The sequence below is a fragment of the Carcharodon carcharias genome, chromosome 10, assembly GCF_017639515.1.
Source record: "Carcharodon carcharias isolate sCarCar2 chromosome 10, sCarCar2.pri, whole genome shotgun sequence".
NCBI classification, from domain to species: Eukaryota; Metazoa; Chordata; class Chondrichthyes; order Lamniformes; family Lamnidae; genus Carcharodon; species Carcharodon carcharias.
The window spans coordinates 165,968,147-165,985,289 of record NC_054476.1 but is presented as its reverse complement, the minus strand read 5'-3'; the positions used below and the strand labels follow the sequence as shown (position 1 = coordinate 165,985,289).

At 46.6% G+C, this 17,143-nt stretch overlaps 1 protein-coding gene across 8 annotated transcripts in view; it reads right to left on the bottom strand.

The window, feature by feature from the left end:
- LOC121282743 (ras-related protein Rab-34-like) overlaps positions 1-17,143 on the bottom strand; it is a 66,682-nt gene that overhangs the window by 8,443 nt on the left and 41,096 nt on the right. For all 8 annotated transcript variants that reach the window (XM_041196486.1, XM_041196481.1, XM_041196483.1 and 5 more), the window contains exons 4-7: positions 14,408-14,473; positions 14,125-14,226; positions 8,027-8,091; positions 1,194-1,245 (exon numbers count right to left, since the gene is read on the bottom strand). In XM_041196486.1, coding sequence (XP_041052420.1) covers positions 1,194-1,245; positions 8,027-8,091; positions 14,125-14,226; positions 14,408-14,473 — 285 coding nt within the window. The remainder of the gene's footprint in view (positions 1-1,193; positions 1,246-8,026; positions 8,092-14,124; positions 14,227-14,407; positions 14,474-17,143) is intronic.

Below are 17,143 nucleotides of genomic sequence, written 5' to 3'. Positions count from 1 at the left end.
TGCAGCGGTCCAAGGTGGAGGCTCACCACCACTACCACCCTCTTAAGGGCAATTAGGTATGGGCAATAAATGTTGGCTTAGCCAGCAATGCCCACATCCCATGAAAGAATTTTTTAAAAACGGTTGTAGAAGATCAGATTTGAAAATGCAGCTGTTAGGCAATTTTTAAGCAAAACTCCTGCCTTCTGGACTATGCCAGTAATAAATAAACAAGAAATTTATGTGTCAGGTGTGAATTTTGAGATGCAACCTGCCTTTTGTTTAACCTCCCACCCTTCAAGGCATTCCCATTCTTTTTCTTGACCCTGACAATGGATAAAACCCGTCATTAGCTATACATAAATCAAGCTGCTGGTGGTCTATCTTTGGTGCAACTGTCACCCTTTAAACACAGTTGAGGACAGGAGTGTGTTAACATCTTGTCTATTACACTGGTAGCAATGTAATTGACATTAACAAACCTTAAGGTTAAGAGAAACAGATGATGGGTATTAATTGTCTTTGAGCACATATAAATAGGGGATAGCTGGGACACTGGATGGAGTAGTAGGAGAGCTCTGTGTCTTGATTTCAGCTTCACTAACTGGCTTGGATTCTATTAACAGAGAAGACTCAATTACTGTATGCAAAATGAAGTTATTTGAAAAAGTCTTTATATTTTTCTCTTTCCTTCTTTTTTCTTTTTTAGCATTTACTTTTGTCCCTATTTTAAGAAGGAGGCTCCTGCTCTGTTGAGAAAACAGGACATGCGTTGGTTGATACAGGGCTTTTCACGAGTCCGGGGTGTCCCAAAGAACTTTACAGCCAATTAAGCACTTTTGAAGGATACTAACTTTCGACACAACCAATATTTCCCTTCCTTCCCTCGGAGGAGCCCCGTGCTTCTGGTGCCATGCACCACCCTATCGATCTGTTTCTCTTAACCTTAAGGTTTGTTAATATCAATTATATTACTAACAATGTAATAGACATGGTGTTAACACTCTCCTGTCCTCAAATGTGTTTAAAGGTTGAGATTGGGAACTCAATGTCTTCCTTATTACCATTAAAGTAAGCACACCAGACTGAGCTGTGATTAACTCAAGTTCAAGAATCCAAATGTGAACGGGAAATGAACTGAAATTTTTAGAAGCAATAGCATGGATTGTTTTGCCGGTTTCTTTATGAAATGACAGATAAATTTGGCTACTTACTTTACATGATCCAGTGATGCTATGTCATTGACGTCAAATACAATTATTATTGCTGAAAAAAAGATTGCATTATAATAATTATTTTATAGAACTGAAAATGGAGTGGTTAACAAAATATGTTCAACTGAACATCAAAAAAACTAATTGTAAATGGGATCTGGAAAAAAACAATCTAATTGACAAATGTGTCAATTATAGTTTATCTATCCAATACAATCTATATCAATGACTTGGATGAAGCAACTGAATGATGGTTGCTAAACATGCTGATGAAACCAAGATAGGTAAGAAAATAAGTTGTCAAAAGGAGGTAAAGAGTCAACAAAGTGATTTTGATAGGTTAAGTGAAAGGACAAAATTTGGCAGATAGCGTATAGTGTGGGAAAATGTGAATTTGTCCATTTTGACAGGAAGATCAGAAAATCAATATACTATATAAATGAAGAAAGGCTGATGAACTCAGTGCTACAGAGGGATCTGGGTGTCCTGGTAAATGAATCATAAAGTGTTAGTATGCAGGTACAGAAATTATTAGGAAGGCAAATGGATTGTTGGCATTTATTGCAAGAGGAATCGAATATTAAAGTAGGGAAGTTTTACTGCAGCTGTACAAGGCCTTGGTGAGACCAGGGGCTGCATTTCACGGGAGACTGAATTGATTGCCACCTCTCCAGAAGTAAAGTCGGCCAGAAGCCAACTTGCTCCATGCCAGCCCTCCCTGCAGCCATAACACACACTGCGGGTTGACTAAATTGGTCGGGAGTGGGATTTCCACCTCTAACTCAGGAGCTGCCGGCCAATTCGATTGGTCTCCGGTTGCATTATGCCTGGCAGCGGCAGAGCTGAGACGTGGGTGCTGCTGGGGCTACAGCAAGAAGGCTGAAGAGGAACATGACAGCCCCCGATGTTTGCAGGACAAACCCCCAGTTGAGGTGCCCCTCCCCTCCCTTTCCTACCCACCTTCGTTTGTGCTGGTCTTTAAAAATGGCATGCCCACTCTCACCCGACTGCCCACACCAACTGTGTTATGGCAGCGAATTATTCAGGTCAATAGGCTTGTTAGCAAGCCTAAATGACCCTTGATTATTTATTTACAAATAGCGGGCAGGCTGCCGTGTTTGGCACCCGCCCACCTAGCACATTATGGGTGTGAATTCAGGGGTGGGTGGCAAGGTGATGGGCTAGGCACTCAACCTATTTTATGTGCTCCTTCCCAACAAAAGCACACCTGGTTGGGGCACATAAAATCCAGCCCCACATCCAGAGTACTTCATATAGTTTTGGTCTCCTTATTTGAAAAAGGATATAATTACTTTAGAAGCAGTTCAGAGAAGCTTCACTCAACTCATTCCTGGGATATGGGCAGGTGGTGGCGTAGTGATATTGTCACAAGACTAGTAATCCTGGCACCCAGGGCAGTGGGCTTTGGGGACCCGGGTTCGAATCTCACCATGGGATTTAAATTCAATAAAATATCTGGAATTAAAATTCTCATGATGACCATGAAACCATGTCGATTGTCATAAAAACCCGTCTGTTCACTAATGCCCTTTCATAGTCTATGGTCTGGCCTACATGTGACTCCAGACCCACAGCAATGTGATTGACTCTTACATACCCTCTGAAATGTCCTAGCAAGCCTTGTTGTATCAAACCGCTAAAAAAAAGCCAATAAGGAGTGAAACCGGATGCACTGGCATCAAGCTAGGCACCAGAAAAGATGAACTCAGCCCTGTCAACCCCGCAAAGTCCTCTTTACTAATATCTGGGGTCTAGAGCTTTCTCACAGACTAGTCAAGTAATAACCAACCATCATCACCATCCCTGGGTATATCCTGCCCTGCCGGCAGGACAGACCCAGCAGAGGTGGCAGCACAGTGGTATACAGTCGGGAGGGAGTTGCCCTGGGAGTCCTCAACATCGACTCCAGACCCCTTGAAGTCTCCTGGGCAAGGAAACCTCCTGCTGATTACCACGTAGCATGCCCCCCTCAGCTGATGAATTAACACTCCCCCATGTTAAACACCACTTAGAGGAAACAAGAGTGCAGAATGTACTCCGGGTGGGGGTCTTCAATGTCCATCATCGAGTGGCTTGGAAGCACCACTACAGACTGAGCTGGCCGAGTCCAAGAGGACATAACTGCTAGATTGCGTCTGTGGCAGTTGGTGAGGGAAACAACAAAGAGAAAAAAACGTACTTGACCTCATCCTCACCAACCTGAGGTATGCAGATGCATCTGTCCATGACAGTATTGGTAGGAGTGACCACCGCACAGACCTTGTGGAGATGAGGTCCCACCTTCACATTGAGGATACCCTCCATCATGTTGTGTGGCACTAGCCCCGGGCTAAATGGGATAGATTTCGAACAGGTCTAGCAACTCAAAACTGGGCAACCATGAGGCACTGTGGGCCATCAGCAGCAGCAGAATTGTACTAGAGCACAATCTGTAATCTCATAGCTCAGAATATCCCCCACTCACCAAGCCAGGCGATCAACCCTGGTTCAATGAAGAGTGCAGGAGGTCATGCCAGGAGCAGCACCAGGCATACCTGAAAATGAGGCATTAACCTGGTGAAGCTACAACACAGGATTACTTGCACGCCAAACAGCAAAAGCAGCAAATGATAGACAGTGCTAAAAGATTCCACAACCAATGGATCAGATCTAAGCTCTGCGGTCCTGCAATATCCAGCCTTGAATGGTGGTGGACAATTAAACAACTCAATGGAGGAAGAGGCTCTACAAATATCCCCATCCTCAATGATGGAGGAGCCCAGCACATCAATGCAAAAGATAAGACTGAAGCATTTGCAAAAAGTGGATGGTCTGTTTTGGCCTCCTCTGTGGGGGGGGGGGTCCCAGCATAACAGATGCCAGTCTTCAGCCAATTCGATTCACTCCAAGTGATATCAAGAAACAGCTGAAAACACTGGATATTGCAAAGGCTATGGGCCCTGACAATATTCCAGCAATAGTGCTGAAGGTTTATGCTCCAGGACTTGCCACACCCCTAACCAAGTTGTTGCAGTACAGCTACAACACTGGCATCTACCCGGCAATGTGAAAAATTGCCCAGGTATGTCCTGTACACAAAGAGCAGGACAAATCCAACCCAGCCAATTACCACCCCATCAGCCTACGCTCGATCGTCAGTAATGTGATGGAAGGGGTCATCAACAGTGCTATCAAGTGGCACTTGCTTAGCAATGACCTGCTCAGTTTGGGTTCTGCAAGGATCACTCAGCTCCTGCCCTCATTACAGCCTTGGTCAAACATGGACTAAAGAGCTGAACTCATGAGGTGAGGTGAGAGTGACTTGCCTTGACGTCAAGGTAGCATTTAACCAAGTGTGGCATCAGGGAACCCTAGCAAAACTGGAGTCAATGGGAATCAGGGGGAAAATTCTCCATTGGTTGGAGTCATGCCTAACAGAGAAGAAGGTGATTGTGGTTGGTGGAGGTCAATCATCTCAGTTCCAGGACATCACTGCAGATGTTCCTCAGGGTAGTGTTCTCAGCCCAACCATCTTCAGCTGCTTCATCAATGGCCTTCCTTCCATCATAAGGTCAGAAGTGGGGATGTTCGCTGATGGTTGCACAATGTTCAGCACCATTCATGACTCCTCAGATACTGAAGCAGTCCATGTCCAAATGCAGCAAGACCTGGGCAATATCCAGGCTTGGGCTGACAAGTGGCAAGTAACATTCACACCACACAAGTATTGGGCAATGACCATCTCCGACAAGAGAGAATCTAGCCATCATCCCTTGACATTCAAATCACATTACCATTGCTGAATCCCCCACTATCAACGTCCTGGGGGTTACCATTGACCAGAAACTGAACTGGCCTAGCCATATAAATACTGTGGCTACAAGAGCAGGTCAGAGGCTAGGAATCCTGTGGCAAGGAACTCACCTCCTGACTCCCCAAAGCCTGTCCACCATCTACAAGGCACAGGTAAGAAGTGAGATGGGATACTCCCCAATTGCCTGGACGAGTGCAACTCCAACAACACTCAAGATGCTTGACACCAAGCAGCCCACCCCATCCACAAACATTCACTCCCTCCACTACCAAATGGTAGCAGCAGTGAGTACCATCTACTTGATGCACTGCAGGAACTCATCTAGGCTCCTTCGGCAGCACCTTCCAAAACCACGACCACTACCATCTAGAAGGCCAAGAGCATCAGACACATAGAAACACCACCACCTGGAAGTTCCCCTCCAAGCCACTCAGCATCCTGACTTGGAAATATATTGCTGTTCCCTCACTGTCGCTGGGTCAAAATCCTGGAACTCCCTAACACCGCTGTGGGTGTACCTACACCACATGGACTGAAGCGGTTCAAGAAGGCAGCTCACCACCACCTTGTAAAAGGGAAATTAGGAATGGGCAATAAATGCTGGCCTTGCCAGCAATATCCACATCCCATGAATGAATAAGAAAAAGGGTTAAGTTTATGAAGAAAGTATGTACAGGCCTTCACCATTGGATTTCAGAAGAATAAGAGGTGAACTTATTGAAACGTATAAGATCCTGTGGGGACTTGATAGGGTGGATACCAGGAAGATTATCCCTTTTGTGGGGGAGAGTAGAACTAGGAGACACAGTTTAAAAATAAGACGTCTCCCTTTTAAGATGGAGATGAGGGGAAAATGTTTCCTCTCAGAGGGTCGTCAGTCTGTGACTCAGAAAGAAAGTAGAAGCTGGGTCATTGAATTTATTGAAGACTGAGTTAGACAGATTTTTGATAGACAAGGGAGTCAAGAGTTATGGGGATCAGACAGGAAAATGGAGCTGAGACCACAACCACATAAACCATGATCTTATTGATGGCAGAGCAGACTCAAAGGGCCAAATGGCCTCCTGCTCCTAATTTGTATGCTTCTATATTCCCATGTTAAGAGTAAAGCTTCCTCACATCACCCAATGATTCAGTGCGAAGCAAGATTGACTTGTCATGAGGGTGGGCCCTTGTTAAAGGAATACTCCAGGATAAAGTTCTAGGTGATGTCACTGGCCTTCCCCAGCAGGGCGAATTAGGCTCATAGCAAATTGTACACCACTCCTGATTTTCATTTTGTTTGGCTTTAAGTCACTTGGATGACTTGCCCATTGCCCCCACAAACACTGCCAGGGAAAACTGGTTCGGATCCATTTTCTGATTCCCCAACTGAAGACCTTGGCCCCAAGTAGTATTTCTAGTAGAGGCAGAACTCCAAGGGTAATCTTTCTTTTGCAAATCTGGGGAGCCTTACCAGAGTGCTTGCTAATTACAGAATAAAACAAATGGAAAACTTAACATTATGTCAGATACTTGGGCTTTCATTCCAGAGGCGATGTGCTCTGAGACAGAAGAATCACAACTGTTTCATTGTCACAGCATACCTGTATATTGGTGTCTACTGTCACTAGAATAAGATTCCCAACTTCAGTCCCAACCTAAGCCCAGACAGCAATGGCTGAGAAAATTTTAATTTCTTTTACTTCCCACTTCTCTGACAGAGTGACATCTACTGACGTTACTTTGTAACTTCCCACCACTGACAAGGGCAGCACCAACCATCCCAACATCTAATTTTCCTCATAGCCACCCCAGATGAGATTGAAACTTGGCACATGAGAAAAGGTGACACTGAATCTGTTCCCTACCACAGAATAGTGCTGCATGTTTTATTTTCATGAAGAAAGAATACAGCCAGTTATTTTGTGAAATCACTACAATCTTATTCCATCGCGCTTAACGCTATATTTATTTAGCGTTGTTCATGACTATGGACGTCTCCAAGTGCTTCACAGCCAATGATGAACTTTTTTGAAGTGCAGTCACTGTTGTAGGAAGTTTAGCATGATTCTTACAGTATGATACACTAGGGTTGCTTTTTGGAGAGTCAAGACCATTTGACAATTGCCAAGCGTGGTCAGAGTATATCAAGGGCTCAGTCCACTTAGAAAGAAGTCCAATCCCCCTGTGCTCTCTGACCTTACATTGGCTCCTGATTGACCAATGCCACAATTTTAAAATTCTCAACCTTGTTTTCAAATCCCCCAACGGATCCCTCCCTGTCTTGTTAGCTCCTCCAGCCCTACAATCCTCTGAGATACTTGTGCTCCTCTAATATCTCCTTATATAGCTTGGTGTCAAATGCATCTCTGTGAAGTGCCTTGGGACTTTTTGCTATGTTAAAGGTGCTATATAAATGCTAGCTATTGTTGTGAGTCATCCAAGTTGTATTGTCACTATTTGTGAGACATTAGTGTGGGACTGTTATTTGCTTGTGAATCAATTCTGAGTTGGCCCATTGTTATCCTCTTGGGAGTGGTATGGGTGTGTAGGGGGATCAATGTCTTGAGTCTTGTAGGAAGAGTGTCTCATTACTTCCAAGCTCCAGAGGTACACTATAACTTTCCAACTGACGGATGGCCCAGATGTTTCATGGTTATATTATTTTGAGGGAGGATTGCACTTCCCCTGGAGAGGGGAGGAGAAGGCTAACAGTGAGGACATGTTGCAGGGTGGGCTTTGGTGGGGTGAAGGAGGGCTTGTTATCTTTGGAAGGTCTAAAAATGTAAAGCTTGTGGAGTTCTCTGGCCTCTTGCCCAAAATGGTATCGGCCAGGAGAGTTCATTGCTTTTCTTTAAATAGTGCCACGGGCATCTTTTATAGACAGATCAGGCCTTAGTTGAATATCTCACCTGAAAGACAGCACCTGCACAAAACCAGCACTCCTGCAGAAGTGTTCTGAAGTTGGATTATGTTTTGGCCAATAAAACAGCATTGTTACCAGATACCTGATGTTGTTGAAAAATGAAGCTCATACCTTGTGCTCCTCTGTAGTATGTGGAAGCAATACATTTGAACCTCTCCTGTCCTGCTGTGTCCCATCTATTAGAAAATATACATAGAATTTTAGATTTATTTCAGTATTATTATAATTTATACAGCACAATTCACCCTGTATCTAAGTGTTCCTTCATAAAATTTAAGTCCCATAATTAATGACAAACTAATTGATGTCCCACAGTGATTCTCACAGTTTTTCAATTCATCCCTTCATGTAACCGGTTATGTGGATCTCTCTCAAGCTGAAATTGTTTGTGTCTTCCTCTCTGGTTTTCTGTTTGGCTTCCTCTCTTTCTCTCGCAAATGCCTCTTTTATACTTTTCTTGTTTTCTGGATCTCTGCGTCTTCAGCTCCTCAGCCTCTCGCAGATAAAAAAAATAAAAGGTGCACTGCTCAGCGCTGGTGTAACTTTTCTGACAGTTATGCACTCCAGAAACATAGGAACAGGAGTAGCCCATTCAGCCCCTCGAGCCTGGACCACCATTCAACTAGATCAAGGCTGTTCTATACCTTAACTCCATTTACTTGTCTTCTGAGCCATCTCTCCCTACCACCCTCGGCCGCTGCCACAGGGTCACTCTAAGGTAATGTCAGCGATCCTGTGCTCCCAGCAAAGACCTGTTCAATGGGACCACCAGTCTGTGAATCAGAATTGCAGGGTGCAACGTGCAGTCTATCAATTGAGCCTCCTCTCTGAGAGCCCAGAGACAGTAAGTTACCATATCGAGTTTGGGTTGCGCTGCCTTGCTTCAAGCTCGACACTTCTGTCACGTCTTTAACATTCAGACTCGGGCTTCTGCCCAGACCCACAGCCCACCTACCTGGCACTAGCCCCACTGCCCTAGTCCTATATCTAACCGATCATTGTGGCTCCACTTTGCTTCACTGCTGGACAAGACATCGCTACTGAAAACTTCTTAAAAAATAAACAAAACATTTCCTGCAATTAGGTCTTCACACCAAACACATGGAAAAGCATTGGTTGAGAAGAGGAGTTGGAAAGCCATTCCAATTATACACTCAAAATAGGTGAGGAAAAAGTACACAACACTCCGTCTTACAATGTTGACATAGGTCAGACCACAGTTTCTTTATTAGGGTCATGTTTTTGGCCTGTTGATTGGCTGCACATCTGGACCTCATTGCTGCATCAGGTGCTCCACCCACCCTCCCAGTTATGCTGCATACCGGATGATATTCTGAGAGCAGGTGAACTCATCTTGGACTGACACCTTGGGCTGGATCTTATGCTCTCCCCGCGGTGGGGTTGAAGGCAGGTGGACATGGAAAATCCAGAGGGAGGGGCCTTCCTGTCACCTATCTGCCTGCCCCTGACCTGTCTGAAGTTTAGCCGGGGGCAGGGAATGCGTTGGGCAGCCCATCGACTCTTGGGCCTACTGAAGCCCTTAAGTGGCTAATTAATGACCACTAAAAGGCCTCATCCCAACGTGGTTAATATTTGATCCGCAGATGGGAGAGGCCTATGCCATGCGAAAGCTGAGCTGCTGTCAGGCAAGGTGGGGTGGCCGACTTATATCTGCCCTCTGGGCCCATCAGGGAAACCCCAAGGTCATTCCCCCTTTCACCCAACCACTGGGCTCTCAAACTCCGCACCCTAACCCCCTTGCTCCCTGCCTCACCGAGACCCCAGACGTAGGACCTGTGGGCTCCTTGGCAAGGCAGGACTGCATGTAGTGGCAGCCCTGCCCACTGCTCCTGGCTGGTGCTGCTGTGACTACAGAGCGACCGTCATCCGATTGGCTGGCAAGCTCCCTAAGGTGGGACTTCCTCTCTCTCTTTCAAAAGAGAGAGAGAGAAGAGAGTGAGAGAGAAGCGCTTAAGTCTTGCTTTGAAGCAATTAATGCTGCTTCCGTTGTTAAATTGCTTCAGGGTAGCTGTCAGGCAGGTACCCCCCCCCCCCCCCACTCACAGGCTTATTAGCCAGGGGCACAGGGACTGCAGCGCCCATAAAATCCAGCACTTTTACACATGCACTCACAACTACATTCAACACAGATGCCCACATAGCTGACATAGGTGTGGCGCTGCCCTCAGCGCAGCTTTGAGGGAACAAATATTTTCTTTAAAATAAATTTCTCTCTCTGGGAACAGGGTATCTCAGAACAATAGCATTTACTCCCATATCCCCTAATGTCAATTGGGCTTCTCTCTTCTTTCACACCCCTCGGTCTGTTTTCCTTTGTCTTCCGCCCCACTGCATGATCTCACTTTCCCCAAGTTCAGAACAGAGTCTCTCGCTCTCTTTAATTTTTCTCAACGTGCTTATAAAGCCAGTATACTGGAAGCCCTCATTAGGGCTCATTTTCATTATATAGTTTGGGGATATACACCATGGCCAGAATTGATTGTTCTTTGAATATTTTCAGGCCTTGGGACCATTTCTGAGTCCTGAACCCCACAAAGGGTCAGAGGTGCCCCGACTGAGGCAATCTGACAGGAAGCGGCCAAATAAAAGGCCGCTCGTGTGTCCACCATTCAATTAAGGGCGGCCGGTGAGTTGCTCGGGGGCGGGAGGGCCGGACATTGCGAGCAACTGCGATGGAGGCCCCGGCAGCCCGTGTTGTGGGACCAGTGGCCGAGCTGCTGAGGCTTATGGACTGACAAGTGGGCCCCTCCGCAGCCTGAACGTACCGAAGGTTTGGCTTCCCGCTGTGAGGCTGCCTCCTTTCACCTGCTGGGAGAGTTGGCACAGCAGGAAAACACGGGCACCGGTCACAAGATTACTCTGGTTCAAGTGTTCCAGATTGCGTGCAAACTAACCTAAGTACTTGCACACCCACTGCTGGGCAGGCAGCCACTGCCGCTGTTGAGCTTGCACGAGCGCTCGGAGGTAGGAGTGGCGTTGGGATGCCAACCCAAAGCCCAACTTTTCAAATTTCTTCTTGCCTCCTATCTCCAGGTCCCACTTCCTCAGGGCTTGGGATGACTCCCAACCCCATGGCTGCTTGAAATGGCAGAAACCTGGGGCAGACCATGTGCGCTGAGTGGGCGTGCTCTCCTGACCCGCTCAAGCGTAAGGCGAGGCGCGATATCTCGGTCGGCGGGCGCCCGCGGGAGTTGGCAGCATGACCGCCGACAACTAACAGGCCTATTAAGGCCATTAAAGTTATAATTGGATGAAATTTTTAGCCGCCTGTCCGGGCAAAAAGGCCAAGCGGCCTTTGGATTTTTTTTTTTAAGGAAACCTCATACGTGGGTGAGGTGAGATGTCCAACAGCAATTAAAAACTAAACAAAAATTTCATTGATAACGTGTTTCTGCTAACGTGACAGAGTCACATGAGGGGACATGTTTTTAACATTGCTGAGTTTTTTTTTATTTCTGACTTTCTAAACCTCCGTGCCCGAGGGAGCTTTCACTGCGCGCACACCCGCTCGCCCGCGCACACTTCAGCGCTCGCCCTCCTCCCAGCCGTGCTGCAGCGCGGGTTCCATGCTGGGCAGCTGTTAATTGGCCAACGTGAAATCGATGTCGGGGTCCGATCGCGGGCGACGGGCCGTTTCAATGGCCGCTCCCAGGCCCGCCGGACGAGGGGGGAAAATCCTGCCCCCCGAAGTGTGAAAACCAGAGCCCGATAAAGGAAAATAGGGAAAAAAAAAACCACAGGAGCTCAGCGGCACTGCGATTTCTTGTCAGGTGAAGGATTGGACAAGAGACTGACTTCACGTCAAGCACTGAAACTTTAGGGACATTCTCGTACCATATTGCAATTTAGACCCACACGTTTACTTCATGATTCTCAGATAAAAGAACCCTCCTTTTATTATTTTTTATTTCCTTTCCTTTGCTGGAGTTCAGTTCGGCACAACAGATGCTAGTATCCTCCTGTCCATCATTCAGGTGGCCTTTGCATAGTTTTGGCAGGACGTCAATCTCGGCTCAAAAACAGAATTACCTGGAAAAACTCAGCAGGTCTGGCAGCATCGGCGGAGGAGAAAAGAGTTGACGTTTCGAGTCCTCATGACCCTTCCACAGAACTGTCAGTCTCGGCTGCCTCACAGTTCAACCTAACTCTGTCTTCATGATGTCCATACAAATCACCTCCAGCAGGGTTGCTGGAGACAAATCGCTGTTGCCTCCGAGTACCAGTCAGAAATCACTGAATATTAATAAGAGGTCATTATGTATTGATCATAAGTCGCTGGGAATGCCAAATACTCATCTGCAGTCACTGAATATTAGCGGTCACAATATATTGATCATGGGTCAATGAATACCGATCAGGATCACTAAATGCTGATCAGGGTTTACTGACACTGATTCATGGTCAATGATTTGGGTCACTGAGTAGCAATCACGATTGGGAATTCTGGCCAGTTGTCCCTTCTCTAATTCTAGGCGCTTAGAGAAAGTGCAGGACCCCTGACACTGCCCTGGTTGAGGTGAGCTAACTCACAAAGACCAGGATCAAACTGCTGATCTTCCAGCTCAATGAGTCATGGTCAGAGGATAAAAACCTATTCTTAACACGGTGCGATCCAAATAGCTCTGCCCAAGGAATTACAGCAGGTCTGAGTGAGCTTACATCCAGATGCGGTATGGTTTAGACAAGCAATTATACAGCCTGACTCCAAAGGCCAATTGGCTTGTCTCTATACCAATCTACTGAACCATGAACACGGGCATTGTTTGTTCCTGACAGATTGAGATGAAAACATGACGTTGCTCAAACAATCATCTTATCTCCTCTGATTTCCCGGCCACAGGCTTCATTCAGGCAGACACAGTGTGAGCTGCAACCTTCCTTTCAGCTCACTGCTGACCTTTATCAGCTTTAGCTGCGAACATCTTCCATCCAGAGATGGAGCGTTTTGCCACTACAGCGCACTCCAATTGCTTTAACTGACAGAACCTACCCAGAGACGGCATCTGAATCTGGCTGCATTTCAACTCAGGCTTCCACAACTACAGCCCAATGATCCACTAACTGAACACTCAGACTGCTTGGGCGGAATTTTACACCGATGGGATTTTACAGTCCTGCTGAAGTCAGTGGACTTTTGAATGGCTCACCACATTTTACAGGCCTGCGCCTGTCCCGATGCTGCTGTAAAATTCCACCCCGCGTCTCACAGAATCATACAGCACACAAGGAGGCCATTCAGCCCACTCTGATGGTGCTTGCTCTTTGAAAGAGCTATCTAGTTCGTCCTATTCCCCTGCCCTTTCCCCCTAGAGCTGCATTCTTTTTTTTTCATTTTTTCAAGCATTTACTCCACTCCTTTTTGAAAGCTGCTACTGAATCTGCTTCCACTATTCTTTCAGGCAGTGCAATCCAGATCATAACAACTTGCTGTGTAAAAAAAAAAAAAATCCTTTGGTTCTTTTGCCGCTTGCCTTAAATCTGTGTCCTCTGGTTACTGATCCTCCTGCCAGTAGAAATAGTTTCTCCCTTTTGTACTCAATCAAAGCCCATCATAAATTCGGGCACCTTTATTAGAAATCCCCCTTAATCTTCTATGCCCAAAGGTGAAGTATCACATCTTTTCTAGTCTCTCCACAATTGAAGTCCCTCTAATCCCTGATGCCATTCTCGTTAATCTCATCTGCATTCTCGCCAACTCCTTGACATCCTTCCTAAAGTATAGTGCCCAGGATTGGACACAGTACTCCAACTGAGGCCTAACCAGTAACTTATAAATGTTCTGAAAAGCTTCCTTGCTTTTGTGCTATGCATCTATTTATAAAGCCAAGAATCCTGGATGCTTTTTTATAAACCTTATCAATCTATCCTGCCATCTTCAAAGATTTATGTATGTTCACCCCCTTGTGTCTCTGTTCCTACATCCCCTTTATAATTATAGCATTTAGTTTATATTGCCTCTCATTCTTCCTTCTAAAGTGCATCACTTAACACTTCTCCACATTAAATTTCACCTGCCACAGATCTGCCCTTCCTCCACCAGTTCACCTGTGTTCTCCTGACATAACATTTATATTTGTGAAGGTTATTAAGTCCAAGAACTGTGCAGTGGAACCAGCGCAAATACTTTGCAACAACCAAACAAGATGTGGCTCAATATTCACAGCAGGCTTCTCCAGCTTCATACGTACAGCTGCAAACTGAAGGGAACTCCGAGTACTTCAAACCGCTCCATCTCAAAATCCACCCCGATAGTAGCTTTGTAATTCTTGTCAAAGGTGTCCTTACAGAACCTAAAAGGGCAAATGGAGGGACAGAGGGTCATTAAACACATGTGATCTCAGAGAGCAACATGTTTACAAAAGCTGCAAGGCGCTCTCAAGCTCTGTCTCAGACTTGGCCCTTTTGCTATTTTCACCAGTGTTTTTTTTATTTTTCGTGAGCAGTCGTCGGTCCAATTTGAGCTGTACTTACCGGTTGATTAAACACGTTTTTCCGACTGACAGGTCCCCAACTACAATAATCTTGGAAATCTTCAACCTAAAATTAAAAGACATTTATTTTACACATCTCTTAAAAATGATGAAAAAGTGCCTTTATTTATTTCTTTTATATTTGACCGAAGAAATTTTTCCCGTCTCTTCAGGCTGCTGATATTTGAAAGGAACACTTTGTCATGATCATATTGAAGTTTCTTTGCTCGCTATTTTAACTGAGGTACTGATGCATAGCAAATGAAAGGAATAATGTCTTCATTAAGTTAGTGGGCGCAAATACTTCACATGAGCACATTAGTGTGTTCATTCATTACACAAGGTGATTTCGATCTGCTTTTGCTGCCCACTCTCCCCACACAAGGGAAAACAGCCCTGGAGCTATGCCGCCGTATGACTAGCTTGTAGAGAGGGGCATGAGGGTGAACCAAAAAGTGTGCCACTCATTTTCTCCCTCTGAAGAAACACTTGGCCCTCAGTGCTTCCATGTGATGGTACGACAGGACAAGCCTTATAGTGTCAATGTGGACCTTGCATATACTGTTTAAGAGGGCAAATGATGCAATAGGTTCCAAATGTCTCCTTCCTTTTACCAACATTTACGCTTTGGTCATCACCAACACTATGTATTTATTCACTTAACATCAGGCAAGAGTAAGGACTGTTTGAGCCCTTACCCCCTACACCAAAGTTAACTGTTTATTAACTGGGCGCTTAATTATATTCAGGCGGTGGGCACTGGGGATTCACCTGTGTTCACACATTTAGGATCAGGCGGAAACCTGTGGTCACTGGATGATGAGGTGCTTGAAATTTAATGTGTGTCTCTGTAAATAAAAGTTTACAAGCGTATAAAGACTAGGCTCCAGTCCCATACTTCACCACCAGGCTATCTGAATCGCAACACCCAAGGTTTTAATTCTTAACAACCCCCTGCAGTTCCTGTTTTATAGCACAGATAATACCAATGTGCTAACTGAGCAATTACACAAAGGCCAGGATTTTCCATTCTGGGACTAAGTCCCATGGTGAGGGCAGGAATTGGGAGTGCTTCCCGCTATGGATCCTGGCGAAAATTTCTGCCCAATCACGCAATGCTGGGCTCATTAATTATGCAGTCGGGGTGTTTCCCAACGCATTGTGCAATGGAGCAGGCTGGATGACACGCACCCCGGTGTCATATCCGGGCGCCATATTTAAAAGGCTCCTGGACATCAACTCCTCTGTCACAAACCCACCGGTTGAAGGAGGAGATGGCCTCGTGATCCCATGAAGCCCCGGCCCCAGAATTCAGTGACGCTTCCCCCGATGTGCTGCTCAATGCAGTGGAGACCAGGACGGGATGTCCTCTACCCCGGGGATGGAAGGAAGAGGCGGAGTCATGTGACCAACGCTGCCTGGGTGGAAGTCGCCAGGGTGGTCAGTGCCCTGGGCCTCCACCGGAAGACTGCCCTGCAGTGCCGGAAATGGATGAATGACCTCGTTCGCAATGCCAGGGTGTGAACCTTCAACTGCTCACTCTCACCTTACTGAATGGTAGAGTGGACATGGGCCTCCGTGCACCCCATGCATAAAAGAGCAATTCAACATGATAAAGCAACGCCTCACAGACCCACTGCAGTCCATCTAGTCTGCAGGTGGAGAGGTCACTGAGAGTCCCTGACCCTTCTTCTACATAGAGAGCTCAGATGCTGTCTGGGGGGGAAGGGGGTTGGGCATTGAGGGCACCAGCAAACCCCGCTAATGACATGCCTCTGTGAGCCTTATCCTTCTATCTGCATGGGCTCATGCTCTGGAGGGTGCTGCCCCAGAACCTTTCTGGACAACCTGCAGTGCATCATCACATGGCACACAATCCAATGGGTTATTTGTAAGAGTAGAAGCATGAGAAAGATACCTGAAACCCAATTGCTCTCAACCCCATCTTCTCTCTTTGCACTAGCACAACAGGAGAGAGAGAGAGAGAGAGAGAGAGAGAGAGCGAGAGGAACAGAGACAGAGACAGAGAGAGAGGGAGAGGCCTGCCTGACCTGAGGAACCTTACCGAGTTCGAGGAGTGGGCTGATGAGCTGGCAGGGAAGGAGCCTGTCCAGATGGAGAGGTATGTGGGCAGCCTCCATATAGTAAGGGTCCATGCATATTGTAGTCACATAGAAACCTGAGGGCCGTGCATTCCTCCATGTTGGAGGCAGCTCGTGTAGTCACTCACTCTCTCCCCTCTCACTTACAGGTGCCAGCAGGAAGAGGAGAAGGCCAGAAGAAGAAATCCTGTTCAGCAATACCTCCAGCCCACAGAGGACCGAGGACATTAGGAAGGGGGAGGAAAATGCACCTGTAGAGCCGTCACCTGCACCCTGCACCAGCCCAGACACACCTCGGTGGGTACTAGATCTAGTTCAGGCAGGATCTCACATTCCAGTGGTCATCACACAGACATGTATCTGCAGCAGGAGCAGGCAGGGTCAGCCAAGCTCACCGGCACTTGGTGGACTGCTGGGGAAGAGGCTTCCGCGATGTCCTAGTCAGATGACGAGCCTCTGGGATTGGCCCTGCATGAGATGCTGGAGATGCTGCAAGAGGCGGGGGGACCATTAGGCCGAGGTGACAGAGAATCTCAAAAGAATAGCATGTGAGGTGGAGGAGTGCGTCGGGCCTGCTCTCTGATGAAGTGGTTCCAATCTGTGCGTGCTTGGAGGTCTCCATGGGGATGATGGTG